Below are 19,048 nucleotides of genomic sequence, written 5' to 3' on the forward strand. Positions count from 1 at the left end.
CCAAACTTTTTGGACGTATTTGCTGAAGACTGTCTTTCCTTCAAACTATAAGTTCTGTGAGGGCCCAAACCATGTCTTTCGAAGTACTACATCCCTACCACCTAGCACAGACAATAGTCACAAGTGTTAAATAAAACACAGTTACACATTTGAAAGTTTTCCTGTTATAGGACCTAGAGGTGGTAGTTGACACCAAATATATACATAAGGTAACCTAGGGAGAGGGTATCTCTAGAGAGAGAGAACATGAGACGTTAGAAAGACAGTGATGGGGCTTCCCTGGTGGCGCAGTGGTTGAGAATCCTCCTGTCGATGCAAGGGATGCGGGTTCGTGCCCCGGTCCGGGAAGATCCCACATGCCGCGGAGTGGCTGGGCCCGTGAGCCATGGTCACTGAGCCTGCGCGTCTGGAGCCTGTGCTCCGCAACGGGAGAGGCCACAACAGTGAGAGGCCCACGTACCACAAAAACAAACAAACAAACAAACACCAGAAAGACAGTGATGATCAAGTTGAAGTGATGAATGGGACTTCCTTGGCGGTCCAGTGGTTAGGACTCCAAGCTTCCACTGCAGGGGGTGCGGGTTTGATCCCTGGTCGGGGAACTTAGATCCCACATACCAGTGTGGTGTGGCCAAAAAAAAAGAAGAAAAAAAAAGATGAAGGGATGCAGAGGAGGCTAAAGGGGAAAATGAGAAATAAGTGGCTGGAGAAGTAGGAGGGATGTCAGGAGGACATGTAGTCACAAGCCAAGGAAGAGAGAGTGCGTCAGGAAATTGGAAGTGCCTAACAGGGTCAACCACAGTAAAAAGGATGTGGACTGAAAAGGGCCACTGGTTTGGTTACAGAGCAAGAAAGACAACATTTGAGAACAGTTGGGTTCATCCTCTGTCAAACTGTTATACTTAAGAAGGTATTTTTGCCCTCTTTTTCATTAATTCCTCTATCTATTAGTCCAGCAAAGAGTCATTAAACACCTACTCTAGGCCAGGTACTGTGCTAGGCCCCAGGGAGACATGAGAAAGAGAACAAGGTCCAAAGGGCCTGTGGGGTTCACCAACCTTGTCTGCAAGGGAAAGTTACAAAGCACTGACTTCTACCCCAGCTTAAGGCAGGGCTTGGTTTTTTACTGGAGTTGGTACTGATTGGCTCTCTGAATACATTCAATACAGGAGCTAGCATGCAAGTCCAGAGTTCAGCAAGACTTTATTTGCTTGCTCTGAGCTGGCAGGAAGCAAAAGGGAAAGTGCGTGTGGCACACGATTGCATCATTTCTGTCTGTTCACTAGTCAGTCACAGATGAGATTCTGGAGTTTTCCAAGAAAACTAGCTCCATCTGCTTAAAGGCAGAAAACTGACGGCACAGTTCAGTCGGAAGAGAATCCTTTTAAGAAACTCTCTGAACGTGAGCCTACTTAGTGTTCACTCTGCAGAGATTCCCTTAGTGTTCAGTAATGCATTGCATTACTGACTAAACTACTGCTCTACTATTTTTTTTTTCAGTACGCGGGCCTCTCACTGTTGTGGCCTCTACTGTTGTGGAGCACAGGCTCCGGACGCGCAGGCTCAGTGGCCATGGCTCACGGGCCCAGCCACTCCGCGGCATGTGGGATCTTCCCGGACCGGGGCATGAACCTGTGTCCCCCGCATTGGCAGGTGGACTCTCAACCACTGAGCCACCAGGGAAGCCCTACTATTTTTTTTTTTTTTTCCTGCCCTCGTGTTCTAACTACAGTAAAGATGTGTGGTGTAGTGTTCAAAAGGTCAGTGAGTCATGACCTTCTGAAGATTAATGGGAGTCTGGTTGGAGATAAGGGAGGAACACTAACTGGAAAATTATCTTACTACGTTTTCATTTACTACAGGGAGCACCTCATTTTATATAATACATATTGATTTTTTTTTAAAAAAGAGTTTAAGTCAAAATGTCATAGAGGCACATTATCTTTAATGCTCTAGAAAATCAAGATCATTTAAAGAAGACCAGCCCATCAAAAATTTTAAATGAAACTAGGCATTCTTCAAAATAATTTTGTAACCAAATTAGTGAATAATAATTGCCTAATTTGAGGATTCTGAAATATACAGTAAAAAAAACCCACCACATACAACTGGGGAAGTAAGTGATGCAAATATCTGCCCACAACCTCAACTGACTTTAGCTTTTGGGGTCTGGCCTGACACCATGAAACAGTGGTATACAAGGAGCTTGCACCTGAGGAAATGTCCTCAGGGGACTCTGAGCTCATGCCTAGACTTTCCCAATGCTTCCATCTTAAGTCCTAGGGGATGTGGGGAGGGTTGGGCAAGCCGGGGGAGCAGACTGAATCCTCCACTGGGGAGAGTGGGAATAACAATTTACACTTCCCTAGCGCTTACAACAAGCCAGGTTCTTCCTCCAGCTCTTGACGTGTATCAACTCAGTTCTTCATCCCAGCAACTCTTGAAATCCTTACTATTTAAAAAAAAATTTTTTTTTTGCGGTACGCAGGCCTCTTACTGCTGTGGCCTCTCCCTTTGTGGAGCACAGGCTCCGGACGCACAAGCTCAGCGGCCATGGCTCACAGGCCCAGCCGCTCCGCGGCGTGTGGGATCTTCCCGGACAGGGGGCACAACCCGTGTCCCCTGCATCGGCAGGCGGACTCTCAACCACTGTGCCACAGAGAAGCCCGAAACTGTTACTATTAACATCTCATTTCTCAGGTGAGAAACTGAGTCACAGAGGTTAACAGCAATTTGCTCGATGTCATACACTAGAAAGTGGTGGAGCTGCTACCTAGCTGGTAGCCATTACAGGTGTCAGTAATATGTCTTAACTTTGCTTAAACGGATCAGAAAACCGCTCACCTTTAAGACTGCTTGGCAGGGATTGCCAGGTAAAGCAGCTGACTCCTAAACGTCTTTTGACATAAGGAATTACTCTGCGGAGAAGGGTGTGTGAGTCAAAGGTGAATTCCCAGTGTGCGTGAGAGGCGAAAGGTCGACGGTCAATTCTTAGCCGGTGGAAGCTATGAACGTGTTACCCACCTCCGTCAGAGACCCAAAGCCCGTCAGCCCAGACGGATCACTCAGCCAGAGCCGGCCGCTAGCCACGTGGCCCAGCCTGGGAGCTGAGGGGAGGTCCGCGGAGGCGCGGCCCGAGGGGGCGGGGCGGGGGCGCTGGGACTCGCGGGCTCTACGGAGTGCGCCTGCGCGCGGCGTGGGCTCGCGAGCGCCAGCAGCGTTAAAGGCTGCTCCCCGCCCTGCGGGCCGGTCCAGTCATCGCAGTGCGCAGGCGTAGAGCTTACTCCTTGTCAGTCGGCGTCGCGTGCTGGCTAGTGGCTTTGTAGCAGCGGCGGCAGCGGCGGCTGGTCTCCGGCATCATGAGCGGCTTCAGCAGCGAGGAGCGCGCCGCGCCCTTCACCCTCGAGTACCGAGTCTTCCTCAGTGAGTGTCGGAGGCCCGCGGCCCCTCCCTGCCCGCCCGCCCATTCATTCCTAGGGCTCGCCTCCCCTCCTGCCCCGGCGGCTGCGGCCCGCGCTCGGCACCTTGTCCCGGGCGCCGGCCGGGCCCCTCGAGCTGGGCTCCTCGGGCCGGTCCCGGGGGCCTGGGCGGGCCTGGCCCTCTCATTTCACACGTCCCGCTCGCGGCCAGGACGGCGTGGGTCGGCGTTCCTCTTTCACGTGCTTGATTGGACCTGAACCTGGGAGAGGCTAGTTTTGCAGGTGTCCGGCTCGGGCAGTGTCTGATGGGAAAAGGAAACCACTGAGTCACCCTAGAAAAGGTGTCTGGGTGTAAACTAATCCCCGTAAGAGGATTATTCAGTTTGGAGGAACGGAGTGGCGAGGGGGAGGAGGTGATGGTGGTGACTCCCTAAGACCTTAATTCTTCCACTATAGCTCAGACTGTGGGCACGTAGCGGGGTCAAGTACAGGCCCTCGTCCGACAGACGGGGAAACTGAGGCCCAGATCTGGAGCGATCAGTGGAGGACTGGACCCATCCCTCTGGGGCCCCAGTAGCTCTCCTGCCTCCCTGACGCGTGCTTTCCAGTAGCACTGATGCTGGGAAAACGCCTTGTGAAACAGAAATCTGTTCCCCCTCCAGTCAAACAGGTGACGTCAATCTGGGAAGCATGAGTAAGAAAGTGCCAAATTTTGGCCTCTGTGCAGCAGATCGCGTCTAAGGGGTACCTCCCCTACGTCTGCGTTTAGAGCTGAGGAGGCCGCAGGCTCCGCTTTCCTTGGTGCACCACCTTTAGCCTTGTAGATGGGGGAAAGCTACCTTGGGTTTATCTTTATCCTCTTACCGCCTCCCCACCCCCCGCCCCCCGCCCCCTGAAGATAATTAGAGATAACCCGCCCCCTGAAGATAATTAGAGATAACGGAGGCGTTTCTATTTTAACTTCTTTACAGTTTTGTTCCCAAGGAAATAGTCAGGTGCCTTGAATTCTGAGTTCCGGTGTATGAAGGGCAGTAAAGAGAGAGGAGGAGGGGGTGAACGGTAATACTGAAAGGACAAAGCTCCTAGCAAAAAATAGCCTGGTGTGAGAGGAAAAGGAAAGTGAACTATAAAGTTACACAACTAAAGTTTACATTGCCATTTAAAATCCAGTGACGTGTGGGACCTCCTCCACCCATTTTATTTAATTTCAGAATTTAGCAACAAGGGCAGTGCAGGAACTTTTGACAAATAGTTCCCTGAACTGTTTTTCTGGGGTTGGTGTTGGCTCCAGAATTTCTCTGTAGGAGGGATTTAGAGAGGTGACTCTCTAGTTTGTAGGTGGGGGGGATGATTAGGGTAATTGTTTTCAAGCTATATTTGCAGAACAAATACCGTTTTTACTTAGATTATGTATTGGTAGTGAGTACTATATAATTTTAATTTAAAAAATCAGATTTCTTAATATCCTTCCTTAATAGGAGAAGATTTTTACCTCTATAATGTTACATTTGTCAGTCTCTTTAAAACTGATAGTGGGTTGGATCGCAAGTCACTATTGACCCTGAAGGGACCAGTATGCCATTGGGGATGGTCACAGATCAATTTTGCCTATTCCACTTTGAGTTTTTTTGTTTTTGTTTTTCTGCGGTACGCGGGCCTCTCACTGTTGTGGCCTCTCCCGTTGCGGAGCACAGGCTCCGGACGCGCAGGCTCAGCGGCCGTGGCTCATGGGCCTAGCCGCTCCACGGCATGTGGGATCTTCTCAGACCGGGGCACGAACCCGCATCCCCTGCATCGACAGGCGGATTCTCAACCACTGTGCCACCATGGAAGCCCCGCACTCTGAGTTTTTTTGTCCTTTTTTTTTTTTTTTTGCCAAGCCATGCGACGTGCAGGATCTTAGTTCCCCAACCAGGAATCGAACTCGGCCCCTTCACAGTGAGAGCACAGAGTCCTAACCACTGGACTGCCAGGGAATTCCCTCCACTTTGATTTTTAATCATGAAGGGTTGCAATGTGGACTGACCCTTAAGGTTTCCTAAAGAATAGTAAGGAAGTTTTAAAATTACCTTTTGGATATGGTAGTTAGGTCTCTAGAATACAGAAATTACCTGTGAAAGTGCTGTTACAGCTAGATTATCCTTAAGAAAAATCCTAATCTAATATGGCTCTGTCTCCCTGGAACACCACTTAAAGCAACACGGTTTATAATTTGGCAAATTGGTCCCTGGCCTTCTCCCAGAGCCCAAGTATTTCTTTAGCTCTGTTAACTGTTAACCGGTATAAAATCAAACAATTTGATTGCCTTTTGTATACCAGGCACTGCTAGGCTCTGTGATCCAAAGGCTTGTAAAGCAGTCCTCACCCTCACCATAGAGGTTAGTACCTTTTAGACCCCTAAGGAACATGTAGGATGAAAACCTAACCTGATCTTGGAGCAGTCAGGAAGGTGAAGTATATAGCCAGTTCTTCTGGGGTGAGAATAAAATCTGGTGAGTGGTGTTGATAATGGGAGGAGAGAGGGTATGTGGAAAATCTTGGTACCTTCTTCTCAATTTTACTGTAAGCCTAAAAATTCTCTTTAAAAAAAAGTCTTAAAAAATGTGTACTTCATGCATCTGGAAATATAATTAACCAATAAAAGCAATAACTTTTTCTAATTAATTTTGCAGAAAATGAAAAAGGACAATATATATCTCCATTTCATGATATTCCAATTTATGCAGATAAGGTAAGACATCCTTCTCTGACCATAGTCTCATTGCTCAGATAAGTTAGTTCCACATATGGATTTTCTTATATGTCTTAACAAGTGCTTAAAATGCCTCATTGTGCTGTGAGTTAAAGGTGCATTGACTAAATAAGGAGACAGTCTTAAATCCAGATTATTTGGTTAGAAGAAGCAACTATAATTTGGAGAAGGAGTAGAGTAACAGAAACAAATGTTTTAAAACTACCTTGGTTAAAAAAAAAATTACCAGAATTGCTGGAAACTCTTTTTGTTTTTATTTTCATTTTTGCCTTTTTATATTTCCTTTTTTTTTTTTTTTTTTTTTACAAAGAGCATGCATTGTTTGTGCAAATTTAAATAGTTTTTTTTTTTTTTTTTTTTTTTTTTTTTTTTTTTTTTTTTTTTTTTTTTTGTGGTACGCGCGCGGGCCTCTCACTATTGTGGCCTCTTGTCCAGATGTGCAGGCCCAGCGGCCATGGCTCATGGGCCCAGCCGCTCCGCAGCATGTGGAATCTTCCCGGACTGGGGCACGAACCCGTGTCCCCTGCATTGGCAGGCAGACTCTCAACCACTGTGCCACCAGGGAAGCCCAAATAGTTATTTTTTTTTTAAAGCCATTGCTTGTTTTAGCCTCCCTCCCAATAAGAGAATTTTGTGCTATATTTAGGAAATGACACAAGGACAAATGTCTGGCTTTTTTTTATACCTTAAAATTTTTTTTATTCAACCAGGAAGGATCCACACTGAGTACAAATCTTTTTGAGTCATAAAAGCTTCATAGGTTATTGATCTTCCTTAGCTAGATGTCAATACATAATACATATGAGTATCACATTCCAGTGCATGTCTAGAATAATAAAGATGAAATCTTATCCTTGTGTGTGCTGAGTCTTACTTTCTTTCTGTGCTTGACTATCAGAAATAGGTAAATTCATGTATTTCTACCAGAAAGATTGCTACAGTTTTGTGCTGACACTTGGACACTGGCAGAAAATCTAACCTGAGTGTTGCTTCTGAGCAGCCTGCCTGAGCTGGGCTCTCGCTGGAGACAGTGGAGCAAACAGCCTGAGGGCAGTTATGTGCCACAGTTACAGGAGGGACCTCTAATTGGCATGTGTTCTCCTGTGGGATTCCCAAAGCTGTATTTATTCAGAAACTTTTAATTTGTTACATCTGATTCCCTGGGAGTTGACAAGAACTGCAGAATCCTTCCTTCCTCTTGAAATGGCATCATTTGGTTGGCTTAAATTAGCTGTTGTATAATTAGTATGTATATCAAAGAACTTTGCAGTAACATCTCAGACCATTTTGAATAATGAAGAGGTATAAAATGATGACCCTAAGTTTACTGATGGTACCTTGGCATACAGATGTACTAAGGAAGGGAAACATTTTCTTGACCTGTAGCTGGGTTTCTTTGCATTCATAAGTGTCTTAGCCTGTTTGGGCTGCTATAACAAAATACTATAGACTGGGTAGCTTATAAACAGCAGAAATTTACTGCTTACAGTTCTGGAGGCTGGAACTCTGAGATTAGGGTGCCAGCATGGTTGGGTAAGGGCCGTCTTCTGGTCACAGACTTCTAGCTGTTTCCTTATGTGGTGGAAGGGGCTAGCGATCTCCCTGGAGCCTCTTTATAAGGCACTCATCCCATTTATGAGGGTTCCACCCTCATGTCTTAAGCATTTCCTAAAAGTCCCACCTACTATACCATCACCTTTGAGGGTTAGGATTCCAACATATGAGTTTTGGAGGGACACAAACATTCAGACCATAGCCTTAAGTTATTGGACAATATTCTAGCCAAGGACCAGAAGAATCATAGCAGTTATGGTGCCTAATCTTGTTGCTGTTGCAAGTTACCTCAAAATAGGAAGCTGAGACTACATTTTGGTGTCGTGTAAAACGTCTTCACTCAGGTTACTCTGCAACTCCTTCAAGTCTTTTACAGGACTGGTTGTATCTGTAATCTGGGATTACTCAAATGAAGAATCTGCCTTTTGTACCACATTGGGCTGGCTCAAAAGTATAAGCTCTTGCAATGACTCTGGATTTCACCAGTAGTCCAGACCTCAGTGAACTTCAGCACTACAGATTCCTGCATCAGAGGCAGGAAAGAGTTCTTTTTGTTTTGTTTTTAAGGAAGTTTAGTTTATTCAAAGCACAAATAAGGGTGTGGTACACATAATCTGTTTTGGATTCTAGCCTAAATAAAAGATCTGATTAATTTCGTTGGTTACAGAAGAGTATGATTTTTGAAAAAAAAAATTTCAATGTGATTAAGTTTAAATACATTTTTGTGTGGGTAGCCATCGACTTTATCCCTAATATGGTCAGTCATTTGAGGGGTGATGATGAGGGAATTGCCTTTAACACAACTCAGCTCTATAAGGAAAAAATGCCCAAAGGCTTATATTCTACTCCACATCAGGACCTTTCAATGTGGACAGCATTTGATTTAGTATATGTGTCATTAGGTAATCCATCCAGCCAGTTCTGGAAATCCTTGTGACTCAGATACCCTACTTGGGTTATTTCCAAATCCACTGGGTGAAAGAAGGCAAAGGCAAGGACTCACTGGATGTATATATACTGTAGTGCTGTTCTTTGCTTTGGGTCTATTTTGGAATCAAATATAAAAACACCTGTAGCTCAAAGTGTCTTCTGACATAAAACTCCTGAGATAACAGAAAATTTAAGAATCCAGAACATAATCAGCCTAAACAGTGTGAAACACTGGGTAGATTAAAAGCTTTATCTAAATCTTAGAGTACTCAAGTATCATGACTTGATGTTCTAATTTTAGAAGTTTGGTATTTTCTATTCTGTATCTTAAACTTCCATGTTAAATACTAGTTCTAACAATATAGGCTTCTATAATGTTTTTCAGCTGACTGTTGGGAGAATATATAAATATGGAACTTTTCTCCTCTAAAGAAAAATCAAGCTACTAGTCAAATAGGTGGGTGCTTCAGAAACTGAATAGGATATCTTTTGCAGTTGTGTATCATTCTTAAAATTTTAAAGATACTATTTTACTGTACCTGAAACTTTTAGAAGAGATATGCCACCCAAGTGGATGCTTTTTAAATTATAGTTGAACCTTGAACAATGCAGGGGTTAGGGCCCATGACTAGCGTATAATTTATAGTTGGCCTCCTGTATCTGAGATTCCTCCGTATCTGGAGATTCAACCGACAGATCATGTAGTTCTGTAGTATTTAGTATTGAAAAAAATCCACGTATATGTGGACCCACACAGTTCATACCTGTGTTGTTCAAGGGTCAGCGGTACTCACTTCCCTATAGGGTTTGCTTTGTTTTGAATTTTCTACTTCTTTTTGCAGACAGTTCTATAAATGGAACTTAAAAAAATGTCACCAAATTAATATTTAAATACTGTTGGTCTTCTCCAACTTTATATGTATATAGAATGGTTGGGTTTTTGTTTTATGTTTTCCAAACCGAAGTTAGAACTGGCAGCATAGATGAAAACTGATAACAAAGTTAATTGGCATATCATAACTAAGAATAAACTCCTATGTTTTCCCCTCAGATGAGCTTTAAGGTGACTAAATTTTGAAAACAGATATTCTAACCATAATATCTGTGGTTTAACAATTTTGTCAAAAAGATAAAGTTGTAAAACAAACTTAACAAAACAGAAACAGACTCATATGTAAAGAGAACAAACTGGTGGTTGCCAGAGGTGGGGATGAGGGAAATAGGTGTGGGAGATTAAGAGGTAAATCTTCCAGTTATAAAATAAGTCATGAGGATGTAATGTACAGCGTGGGGAATATAGTCAATATTGTAGTAACTTTGTATGGTGACAGATGGTAACTAGACTTACTGTAGTGATGATTCTGTAATGTATAGAAATATCAAATCACCATGTGGTACAGCTGAAACTTGTATAATATTTTAAGTCAATTATACTTCAATCAAAAAATAAGTAAAAAGACAAAAGTTTTTTGGATAATTTTGACTAAAAAAAAAGTTGTGTTGATTAAATATGCATGTAATGTGCAGTCACAGTGCCTGGCTTATAAAGTCTCAATATACAAAAACCAAAAAAAACCCCAAACCCTACAATAGGATGATGGTGTTAACCACAATGACTGGTTATGTCTGAAGCCTTTCAGAGCTCTATTGTATAGAGTAAAGATCACTGAACCGGGAGTAAGAAACCTTGGTTTTAGTCCTGGTTTTACCACTAACTGGCTTTGCCATATTGAGCAAGTTGCTTTACCTCTGAGCACTATTGGTCTTAGTGGGTGTTTTAGATTAATTACATTTAGCATTATGCTAAAGCCCTTATGTGGATTTTCTCCTTTAGCCATCATTCCAGTCTGTGAGCTGGGTTCTTTCAGTAACTTAATTGTCCCGGATTACCAGCTAGAATTCATAAGCGGTAGTGGCAGGATTCAGACCCAGGCTTTTTTTTTTTTTTTTTTTTTGCGGTATGCGGGCCTCTCACTGTTGTGGTCTCTCCCGTTGCGGAGCACAGGCTCCGGACGCGCAGCGTCAGCGGCCATGGCTCACGGGCCCAGCCACTCCGCGGCATGTGGGATCTTCCCAGACCGGGGCACGAACCCGTGTCCCCTGCATCGGCAGGCGGACTCTCAACCACTGCACCACCAGGGAAGCCCAGACCCAGGCATTCTTGTTCAGAACCTGTGGTGTTAGCCACTGAGCCACACTGCCTTGAGTGATAAAGGGTGGTGGATTTTACTTTGCGCTTTTTGGTATTTTCCAAATTTTCTACAGTAACTATCTCTGTGATATTTACAAAGAAAAAAAGCAGAAAAAAAAGGCTTGCTTAATTTTTTTTTTTTTTTTTTATGCTTAGAATTCAAGGGAAATGAGTAAGAACTTCCTTCATTCAGGAAAGCTATAAAGTCCTCTAGTCCAGGAATTCTTGGTGGCCCCGAGACCCTGGAATACTCATCGATGGGTTTCTGAGGTTCCGAGTTCTGTCTGAAATTGCAATTTGGTGTAAATGTGCATTTTTCTTGGAAAAGGTTCTATGGTGAAAATTCTTAGTCATTGCAGATCATAGACGATGTTGACAGCTGGAAATGCAGACTCTTGCTTGATTTTATAAAGATAAGAAAGTAAACAGATTATGGTTAGAATATCTGTTTTCAAAATTGAGTCATCTTAAAGCTCATATGAGGGGAAAAAAGAGGAGCTTATTCTTAGTTATGACGTGTCAATTAAGTTTTATTACTTTCTGTGTATGTGGCATATGGCAGTATGCATTACCAAATACAATAGTTTGTTGAAACTGCTATGAGTAGAACATCTGTGTGATTGGAAAACAAATGAGCATTACTGAAAGGTGTTTGTTTTTTAACTATCTCCCCTGCTCAACAATTTGTTGAGTAATTTTTGGGGGGGTTGGTATAAATCATGTTTTCCTTTGTGAAGTTATAATTCTAAATGAATAAGCACACAGTGTGAACTTCGGTCATCATATTTCTTCTGTGTCAGCTTCTCCAGTAGACATTTGTCACTTGTCACTGAAAGAAGTTGGGAGCCCATTTACTTTTTCTTTAAAATTTTTTAAAAAATTTATTTTTCAGCTTTATTAAGGTATGATTGACAAATAGTCATTGTATTTAAGGTGTTCAGTGTGATGCTTTGATATATGTATACATTGTGAAATGATCCCACTAATCACGTTAGTTAACCTCTATCACCTCACATATTTATTTTGGTTGTGTATGGTGAGAACACTTAAGATCTACTCTCTTAGCAACTTTCATAGAGCCATACTGTACATTAGGTTTCCAGAACTTATCACTTATAACTGAAAGTTTGTACCCTTTGATCAACATCCCCTCATTTCTCCCAGCCGTCCAGCCTTTGGCAACCATTTTTCTACTTTCTGTTTCTATACGTTCAACTGTTTTAGATTCCACATACAAGTGAGATTATGTAGTATTTGTCTTTCTCTGTCTGACTTATTTCACTTAGCATAATATCTTCCACATTCATCCGTGTTGTCACAAATGGCAGGGTTTCCTTTTTTAAAAAAAAAAAAAAGGCTGAATATTCCAGTGTGTGTGTGCGTGCGTGTGTGTGTGTGTATGTATGTATCACATCTTCTTTATCCACTCATCCATTGATGGACACTTAGGTTGTTTCTGTATCTTGGCTATTGTGAATAATGCTGCAGTGCACATGGCAGTGCATATATTTCTTTGAGATTCTGATTTAATTTCTTTTGGATAAATACCCAGAAGTAGGATTGCTGGATCATATGGTAGTTCTTATTTTGTGTTTTGAGGAACTGCCATGCTGTTTTCCATAATGGTGCACCAATTTACAATCCCATTGACACTGCACAGGAGGAACCCATTTACTTTTAACAACTTAGAATATATCCTGTAATCACAGAACTGGCTTTGAAGCCAAAACTTAAAACCAAGTGTTACTTGGTGAGAACTTAATAGGATAAAAATACTCTTGGAAATGATGAAATCTGCTAACCTTTTACAAAAGCACCTTTACGGGAGTAGAGCATTTCCTTACTAACTACATGAGCTCTTCTGATAGGAATTTTATTCTCCAAAAATACTCTAGAGATAAACAAAAAAAGGCAAGCTGCTCTTGTTTTCTATTAGCCTCTTGCTTTATATCTAATCTCTACATAAATTTGGAAGAAGATCCTCTCTACCACCATTGTTTTTCTCCAAATTTTATTGCAGAATGGAAAAATAAAAGAAAGGATGGTGAAATCAGGATAATTTTGTATTTCTTCGTAAGTCTGGTATTTTTGTACTTGGTTTCTGAAGTTATCTAGAGAAACACATGAAGAGTCAACTTAAATGCTAATTTAAGTCACTTATGCAGTTTTGCAATACAGTAGGTCATGTTCACTAGGCTTCAGATCCACTGTTGGGAAAAGATCGTAAGTCATGAGGTGTTCATAAGTCTCCCAATAAAGACACATTTAACTTTACTACTAAGATTCAGAGATGGGATGTAATTAAGAGTATGTTCCCTGTATATATACTTAATGATATTAGAAATAATAGCCTACCAAGTAGCCATAGCCTATTCATTAGTAAATGACTTGTCAGACTACTGACTTGATCCACAACAAAACTAACCAGTTTGGAGATGAGACCTATGATCACTGTACTACTGTGATACATCCTGTCAGAATTTCCTTTTTAAGGCTGAATAATATTCCATTGTATGTACATACCACATTTTGCTTATCCATTCATCCTTTGATGGACACTTGGGTTTCTTCTGCATTTTAGCTGTTTTGAATAATGCTGCCATGAACATGGGTGTACAGATATCTCTTCAAGACCCTGCTTTCAATTTTGGGGGGTATATACCCAGAAGTGGAATTGCTGGGTCATATGGTAATACTATTTTTAATTTTTTGAGGAACCACCGTACTGTTTTCCACAGTGGCTATACCATTTTACATTCCTACCAACAGTGCACAAGAGTTCCAAATAGAATGCATAATGTTTTAACAGTAAAAGTGTTTTTTTCTAGTAGCAGTGGAGTGATTGAAATTCTCATGTCAGTTGCCCTGAAAATCCTAAGTATCATTGTGTACCTAGTGGCAACTCCCTGAATTGTAGCCATGGTGTCTAGGAGAAATAAACTGTTCTTTACTAGTAGTTCCTTCTAAAGAATAAGAATGTCTTCCCTTTTTAATATCAAAATAATTTTTAAAAAACCCTCTGTTTTGATAATGATTGATGGAGAAAGTAGTGACAAAATTACTACACATTCATTGCTTTAAAAAAAAAGATACAGGGATTTCCCCGGTGCACAGTGGTTAAGAATCTGCCTGCCAATGCAGGGGACATGGGTTCCATCCCTGGTCTGGGAAGATCCCACATGCTGCAGAGCAACTAAGCCCGCGCGCCACAACTAATGAGCCTGCGCTCTAGAGCCCGTGCTCCACAACAAGATAAGCCACCTCCATGAGAAGCCCGCGCACCACAATGAAGAGTAGCCCCCACTCGCCACACCTAGAGAAAGCCCGCACGCAGCAACGAAGACCCAACCAGCCAAAAATAATTAATTATTTTTTTTAAAGATCCAGTAATCACTACGGTATCTACATACACTTGAAAATATGCTAAACATTCATTTTACAGACTAGTCCCTCACCTAGATTTGTGGACCCCAGGCTACAGCCTGAGGCCTGCAAGCTGAAATGACCTGGTTTGGCGATCCAACTCTTAGGGCGTTAAAAGAGCTTTAATTCTGTTCACTGCTAGTATCTGGCACAAAACAGTGGTACTCAATAAATATATGTTGGCAAAAATGAATGAATTGTCTCTGAGGCTTCTTGCAGGATACTCCTTGCTATTTTTGGCCCAGCTAATTTCTAAAAAGTACCAAACCCTCAGGCTTTCGGAGTTCTTCTGTTTGCAGTAGTCTTTTCCTGAAAGATGTTTTATTTCCTGTAATGTTGGTTCTTTCTCCTTCTCTTTCTTTTCTTTTCTCCTGCTTTCCTATTAGTTATGTAGGTTTGTAATATTAGGTAATGTGGTTTTTGAAGATCTCTATTTAATTCCATTAAATGTTCAGTATACTTTCCAAACTTTGAATCAGTGATTTTAGCTTTATTTGCTACTTTTTTTCTTGAGGCAATTTATTCATTTGGTAGTATTTTCTTTTAAAAAACTAGCCAGTTTCCTTGGTTTTCCCTTCTCAGGTGATCTTTCATGTAGTAACAGCTCTATCTTGTGGACCTTTAGGGTATGACTGCTGTACACGTTTAAGTTTGACTTGGTGGTGGAGGTGCAGATCTTTCATTTTAACACCTGAGGCGTAGGGGGTGGTGCTAGATAGACACAGGTCTCCCTTACAATGAGCAGAATGAAATGTAATCGAAGATTGGGTCTGAGGTTTCCTACCCATGAACAATGTGTTACTTTTTCTAAAACCACCCAGTTATGACTTTACAGGGATAGAGCAGTTTATTCAGTCCTGTATTTAAACAATGTCTCCATTCATTGTGGTTTTTATGTTGTATGGAGTAGGCAGATGTCAGGAGGCTTGGAGCAGAAACTATGGAATACTTTAGTCTCCCTCAGTAAGTGACAGAAGTTTTAGCCTCTTGAATGCAAATCTGTGGAGCTTTCTGCTTGGCTAAAATAGCAACAAGCTAATTATTGTCTGGAAATCTTTGACTTATTCCCTTGTATTCAATAGCTTATCAGTCCCTGTTTTTTGATGCAAAGTAGCAAAGAAGTAATTCTAACAAGTGTGTAACTAAGTGATTTTCATTTTAAATCAACTGTTTAAAATATGCATTTTATAAAAGTAATGGCAGAGTTGGCTTCATGTGTGCCCTTTGTAGAGGTTTTAAATTGAAAAACTGAACTTAGTTTTATTCCTTGGCAAAAATAATTTTCTGACTATTTAAAGCTCAGTTTTAATTACAAAATGTATTTCAACTTGGTATTTGACTCTGGTGTGCAAAGGAGATGACAACGTGTGATTTTTCATTAATTGGGTTTTTAAGCATCTGAGAATTTTTTTAATATGTCATCCAGTTTCAAGTAGTCAATTTAAGGCTGTAAACTAATTACAATAGAACTGCCATTGGTTAAAATATTTTTGGAACATAATATTTTATCTTCAGTATCAAACTTCTTATCTTTTTGAGGAGTACCTGATTTTTAAAAACAGCCTAATTGGGAGAATAATGTGGGTAATCAAGCTGATCGATTTTGTTTGAGACTAAAACTAAAGTATGACAAATAAATTTTCTGATTTGGGGTTTGTCTTACAAACCACCTCTGAAATAGAAGTTCCAAAAACATTTTGAGTAATTAATTGCACTATCACTGGAGGATATGCATAGCCTTTGGAGACAGTTGCTTTGAAGATGGCCCTCCTCAGAGATGCAAGTTCTGCTATGTTTAAAACTGTTTCCATTCTTTATAGGAAAATTCTTTCCACCCCACCCTCTCAACATTTTATCATGAAAAATTTACTATGTTTATTAAAACAAACAAAAACTTTAAAGAAAAATACAGTGAACAATCATACACCCACTACTTTGATTCTACAATTATTTTGCTGTATTTGCTTTACCTCTTCACCCATCAGTCTGCCTTATTTTTTTATGCATTTTGTTGAAAGTCCGTGACTTCAAAGATTTGATACAATGAACAGTTTAACTCTGGAAGGACTGGGGCATACTCATTGAAGTAATAGAATAAATGAACTCCTGTGACCATCTCACCTTCTCTGTGTTTTTCAGGATGTGTTCCACATGGTGGTTGAAGTACCACGCTGGTCGAATGCAAAAATGGAGGTATGTTTCACCTTTGCTAGTCAGATGTAGGATATTAGTTTTGATCTAGTTGCACCGATTTGCTCAAGGGTTATACAACTAATGTCCAAGGCTGTCCTCTTTCTAGTCCCAATCTATTTTCCAGCTGTATCTCCCACTGCCTGCCAGTCTTCCCTCTGTGCTCCAACTAAACTCAACCATTTACTATTTACAAATATGCTACAGACTTTCCTTCCGCCATTCCCAAAGCCTAGAATTACCTTTTTCTCGTCTGTCTTCTTCTCTTTAATTCCATCGTTGACTCCTCCATGTAGTCAACAGGCTTGCTTCAGTCACTCCAGCCATAAATGATTTTATTGGAATTTTTGTCACATTTTGTTAATTTATTTCTTTTAAAAAAATTTTATTTATTTATTTATTTTTGGCTGCGTTGGGTCTTCGTTGCAGTGTACAGGCTTCTCATTGCAGTGGCCTCTCCTGTTCCAGAGCACAGGCTCTAGGCGCGTGGGCTTCAGTAGTTGTGGCACGAGGGCTCAGTAGCTGTGGAGCACAGGCTTATTTGCTCTGTGGCATGTGGGATCTTCTCGGACCAGGTCTCAAACCCGTGTCCCCTGCATTGGCAGGCGGATTCTTAACCACTGCGCCACCAGGGAAGTCCCTTTTAATTATTTTCTGATGATACCTACTAGATTTGACTTTTCGTTATGGATATTTGTAACATTTTCTGTCACTTAATAATGCTTTCTGACAGTAACAACACTTCACATGTAATAGTCAAATATTTGAATAATTTAAAATGTTTTAAAGGAAAGCTGAAGTTAGATATTTTCTCAAATGTTAGGATTTATTCCAGCTAATTTTTGCTTTCTGGAATTAGTAAATGTTCTTTTTCCCTTCTTGATAGTTCCTGTATACCACAAATGTTTTCCACTTAAAGACTGATTATGGAGAAACTTACTTCAAATTATAAAAGTGTTAGGGGTAAAAATATATCATTAAAGTGGAACTAGTGCATTTCATAATTCATTTCCTTAAATCCCTATTTGAATAGTATTTCACATACAAATATACAATGATTTGAAATTTTTTATTTCAGATTGCTACAAAGGATCCTTTAAACCCAATTAAACAAGATGTGAAAAAAGGAAAACTCCGTTATGTTGCAAATTTGTTCCCTTATAAAGGATATATCTGGAACTATGGTGCCATCCCTCAGGTATGTCTCTGTGCAATTGCTAGAAATGTACTTTTAACTTACAAAAATTTAACTTACTACTGTTAGTAAAAAAGTTTTAAACACTGTCAAAAAGTTTTTGCTATAGTAGATTATAAAAACATAAGGGGTAATTAACTCATTTTAATACTTCCTTAAATAACTTATTTTCAAGATGAACTAAAAGGTAAATATTTACAATGTTTGAATTCACATTTGAAAGTTTGTTCTTTTCTGAAATTTTTTTTTATATGGGCTGGTTATAAACTACACACATTCTTTCTTTACAGAACGAGTGGCGTATCTATTGAGCGAGGCCGTGTAGACTAGTGCTTAAAAGCACTGATATGGCACCACACAGATGAGGGTGCAAATCCCAAGTCTGCCATTTTCTTTTTTTTTTTTTTAGATTTTTTTTGATGTGGACCATTTTAAAAGTCTTTATTGAATTTGTTACAATATTTCTTCTGTTTTATGTTTTGGTTTTTTGGCCGGGAGGCATGTGGGATCTTAACTCCCCCATTGAACCCGTACCCCCTACTTTGGGAGGCAAAGTCTTAACCACTGGACTGCCAGGGAAGTCCCAGTTGCAAACTTCTAAAGCTTAAATCAGATTCATTATCACGTCCCTGCTTTAAACCTACCAGTGGACCTCACTAAAACTGGAAATAAATCTACACTGTCTACGAAAGCTTATCTAACTTGCCTCTGCTTCTTCCTCCCTGAGATGTTAATATTTTCTCCTGGGATATTCCTAGTACATAACTTGTGTGGCTATTTGAGGAATAAAGCACTTAGTACCTGGCACATGTAAGTTCTCACAGCTGCTGACTTGTATCTCTATAATCCTGATTACTTTCTTTGTGCCAAGCTCTTTGTGGTAAAGTAATAATGGGATTCTGTTTCCTAAACAGTCAAAGCTTTGAGGAGAGGGGATGTCTGCATTGTTTACCAATTTATCCCCAGCACAATACCAGTGTGTAGTAGACTCTTATTTAATATTTGAATGAAGAATCACTAGAATCATGCCTACTATGAGTAAATAACATATATTTAATTCTGGTTTGGTTAAGCTAATGCTGTGGCACTTAGGATCTTTAAATGAAATATTCTATTTATTTTCTTCCTGTTGATAAATGGTTTGTTTTTATTAACCATTAAGTCTATTAAGTGGAATCTACTGTGAAACAATCTGTAAGTTACTAAAACATAGGTCAAACCCATCTAGCTTGCTAGGTAGTCACAAAGTCGTTTGCTTTCGTTATAGCACTTGTGCTTCAATTGATTCACCATTTAGCCTTGAAATATCATCCCTCTGGGAGCACATTGCTGAAATACTTACTCTTCTGTAGGTTGGATTTGGCTTTGTTGGGTCCAGTCTTCCTTTTCCCCCT

The 19,048-nt window shown here is 40.7% G+C and overlaps 1 protein-coding gene across 1 annotated transcript in view; it reads left to right on the top strand.

Annotated features, from left to right (window-relative positions):
- The first annotated feature begins 3,144 nt into the window (after positions 1 to 3,144).
- PPA1 (inorganic pyrophosphatase 1) overlaps positions 3,145 to 19,048 on the top strand; it is a 37,513-nt gene continuing 21,609 nt past the window's right edge. The window contains exons 1-4 of the mRNA XM_059053273.2: positions 3,145 to 3,423; positions 6,092 to 6,150; positions 16,409 to 16,462; positions 17,538 to 17,657. Coding sequence (XP_058909256.1) covers positions 3,360 to 3,423; positions 6,092 to 6,150; positions 16,409 to 16,462; positions 17,538 to 17,657 — 297 coding nt within the window. The 5' untranslated portion in view covers positions 3,145 to 3,359. The remainder of the gene's footprint in view (positions 3,424 to 6,091; positions 6,151 to 16,408; positions 16,463 to 17,537; positions 17,658 to 19,048) is intronic.

This window comes from Kogia breviceps, chromosome 2 (assembly GCF_026419965.1).
Source record: "Kogia breviceps isolate mKogBre1 chromosome 2, mKogBre1 haplotype 1, whole genome shotgun sequence".
Classification (NCBI taxonomy): domain Eukaryota; kingdom Metazoa; phylum Chordata; class Mammalia; order Artiodactyla; family Physeteridae; genus Kogia; species Kogia breviceps.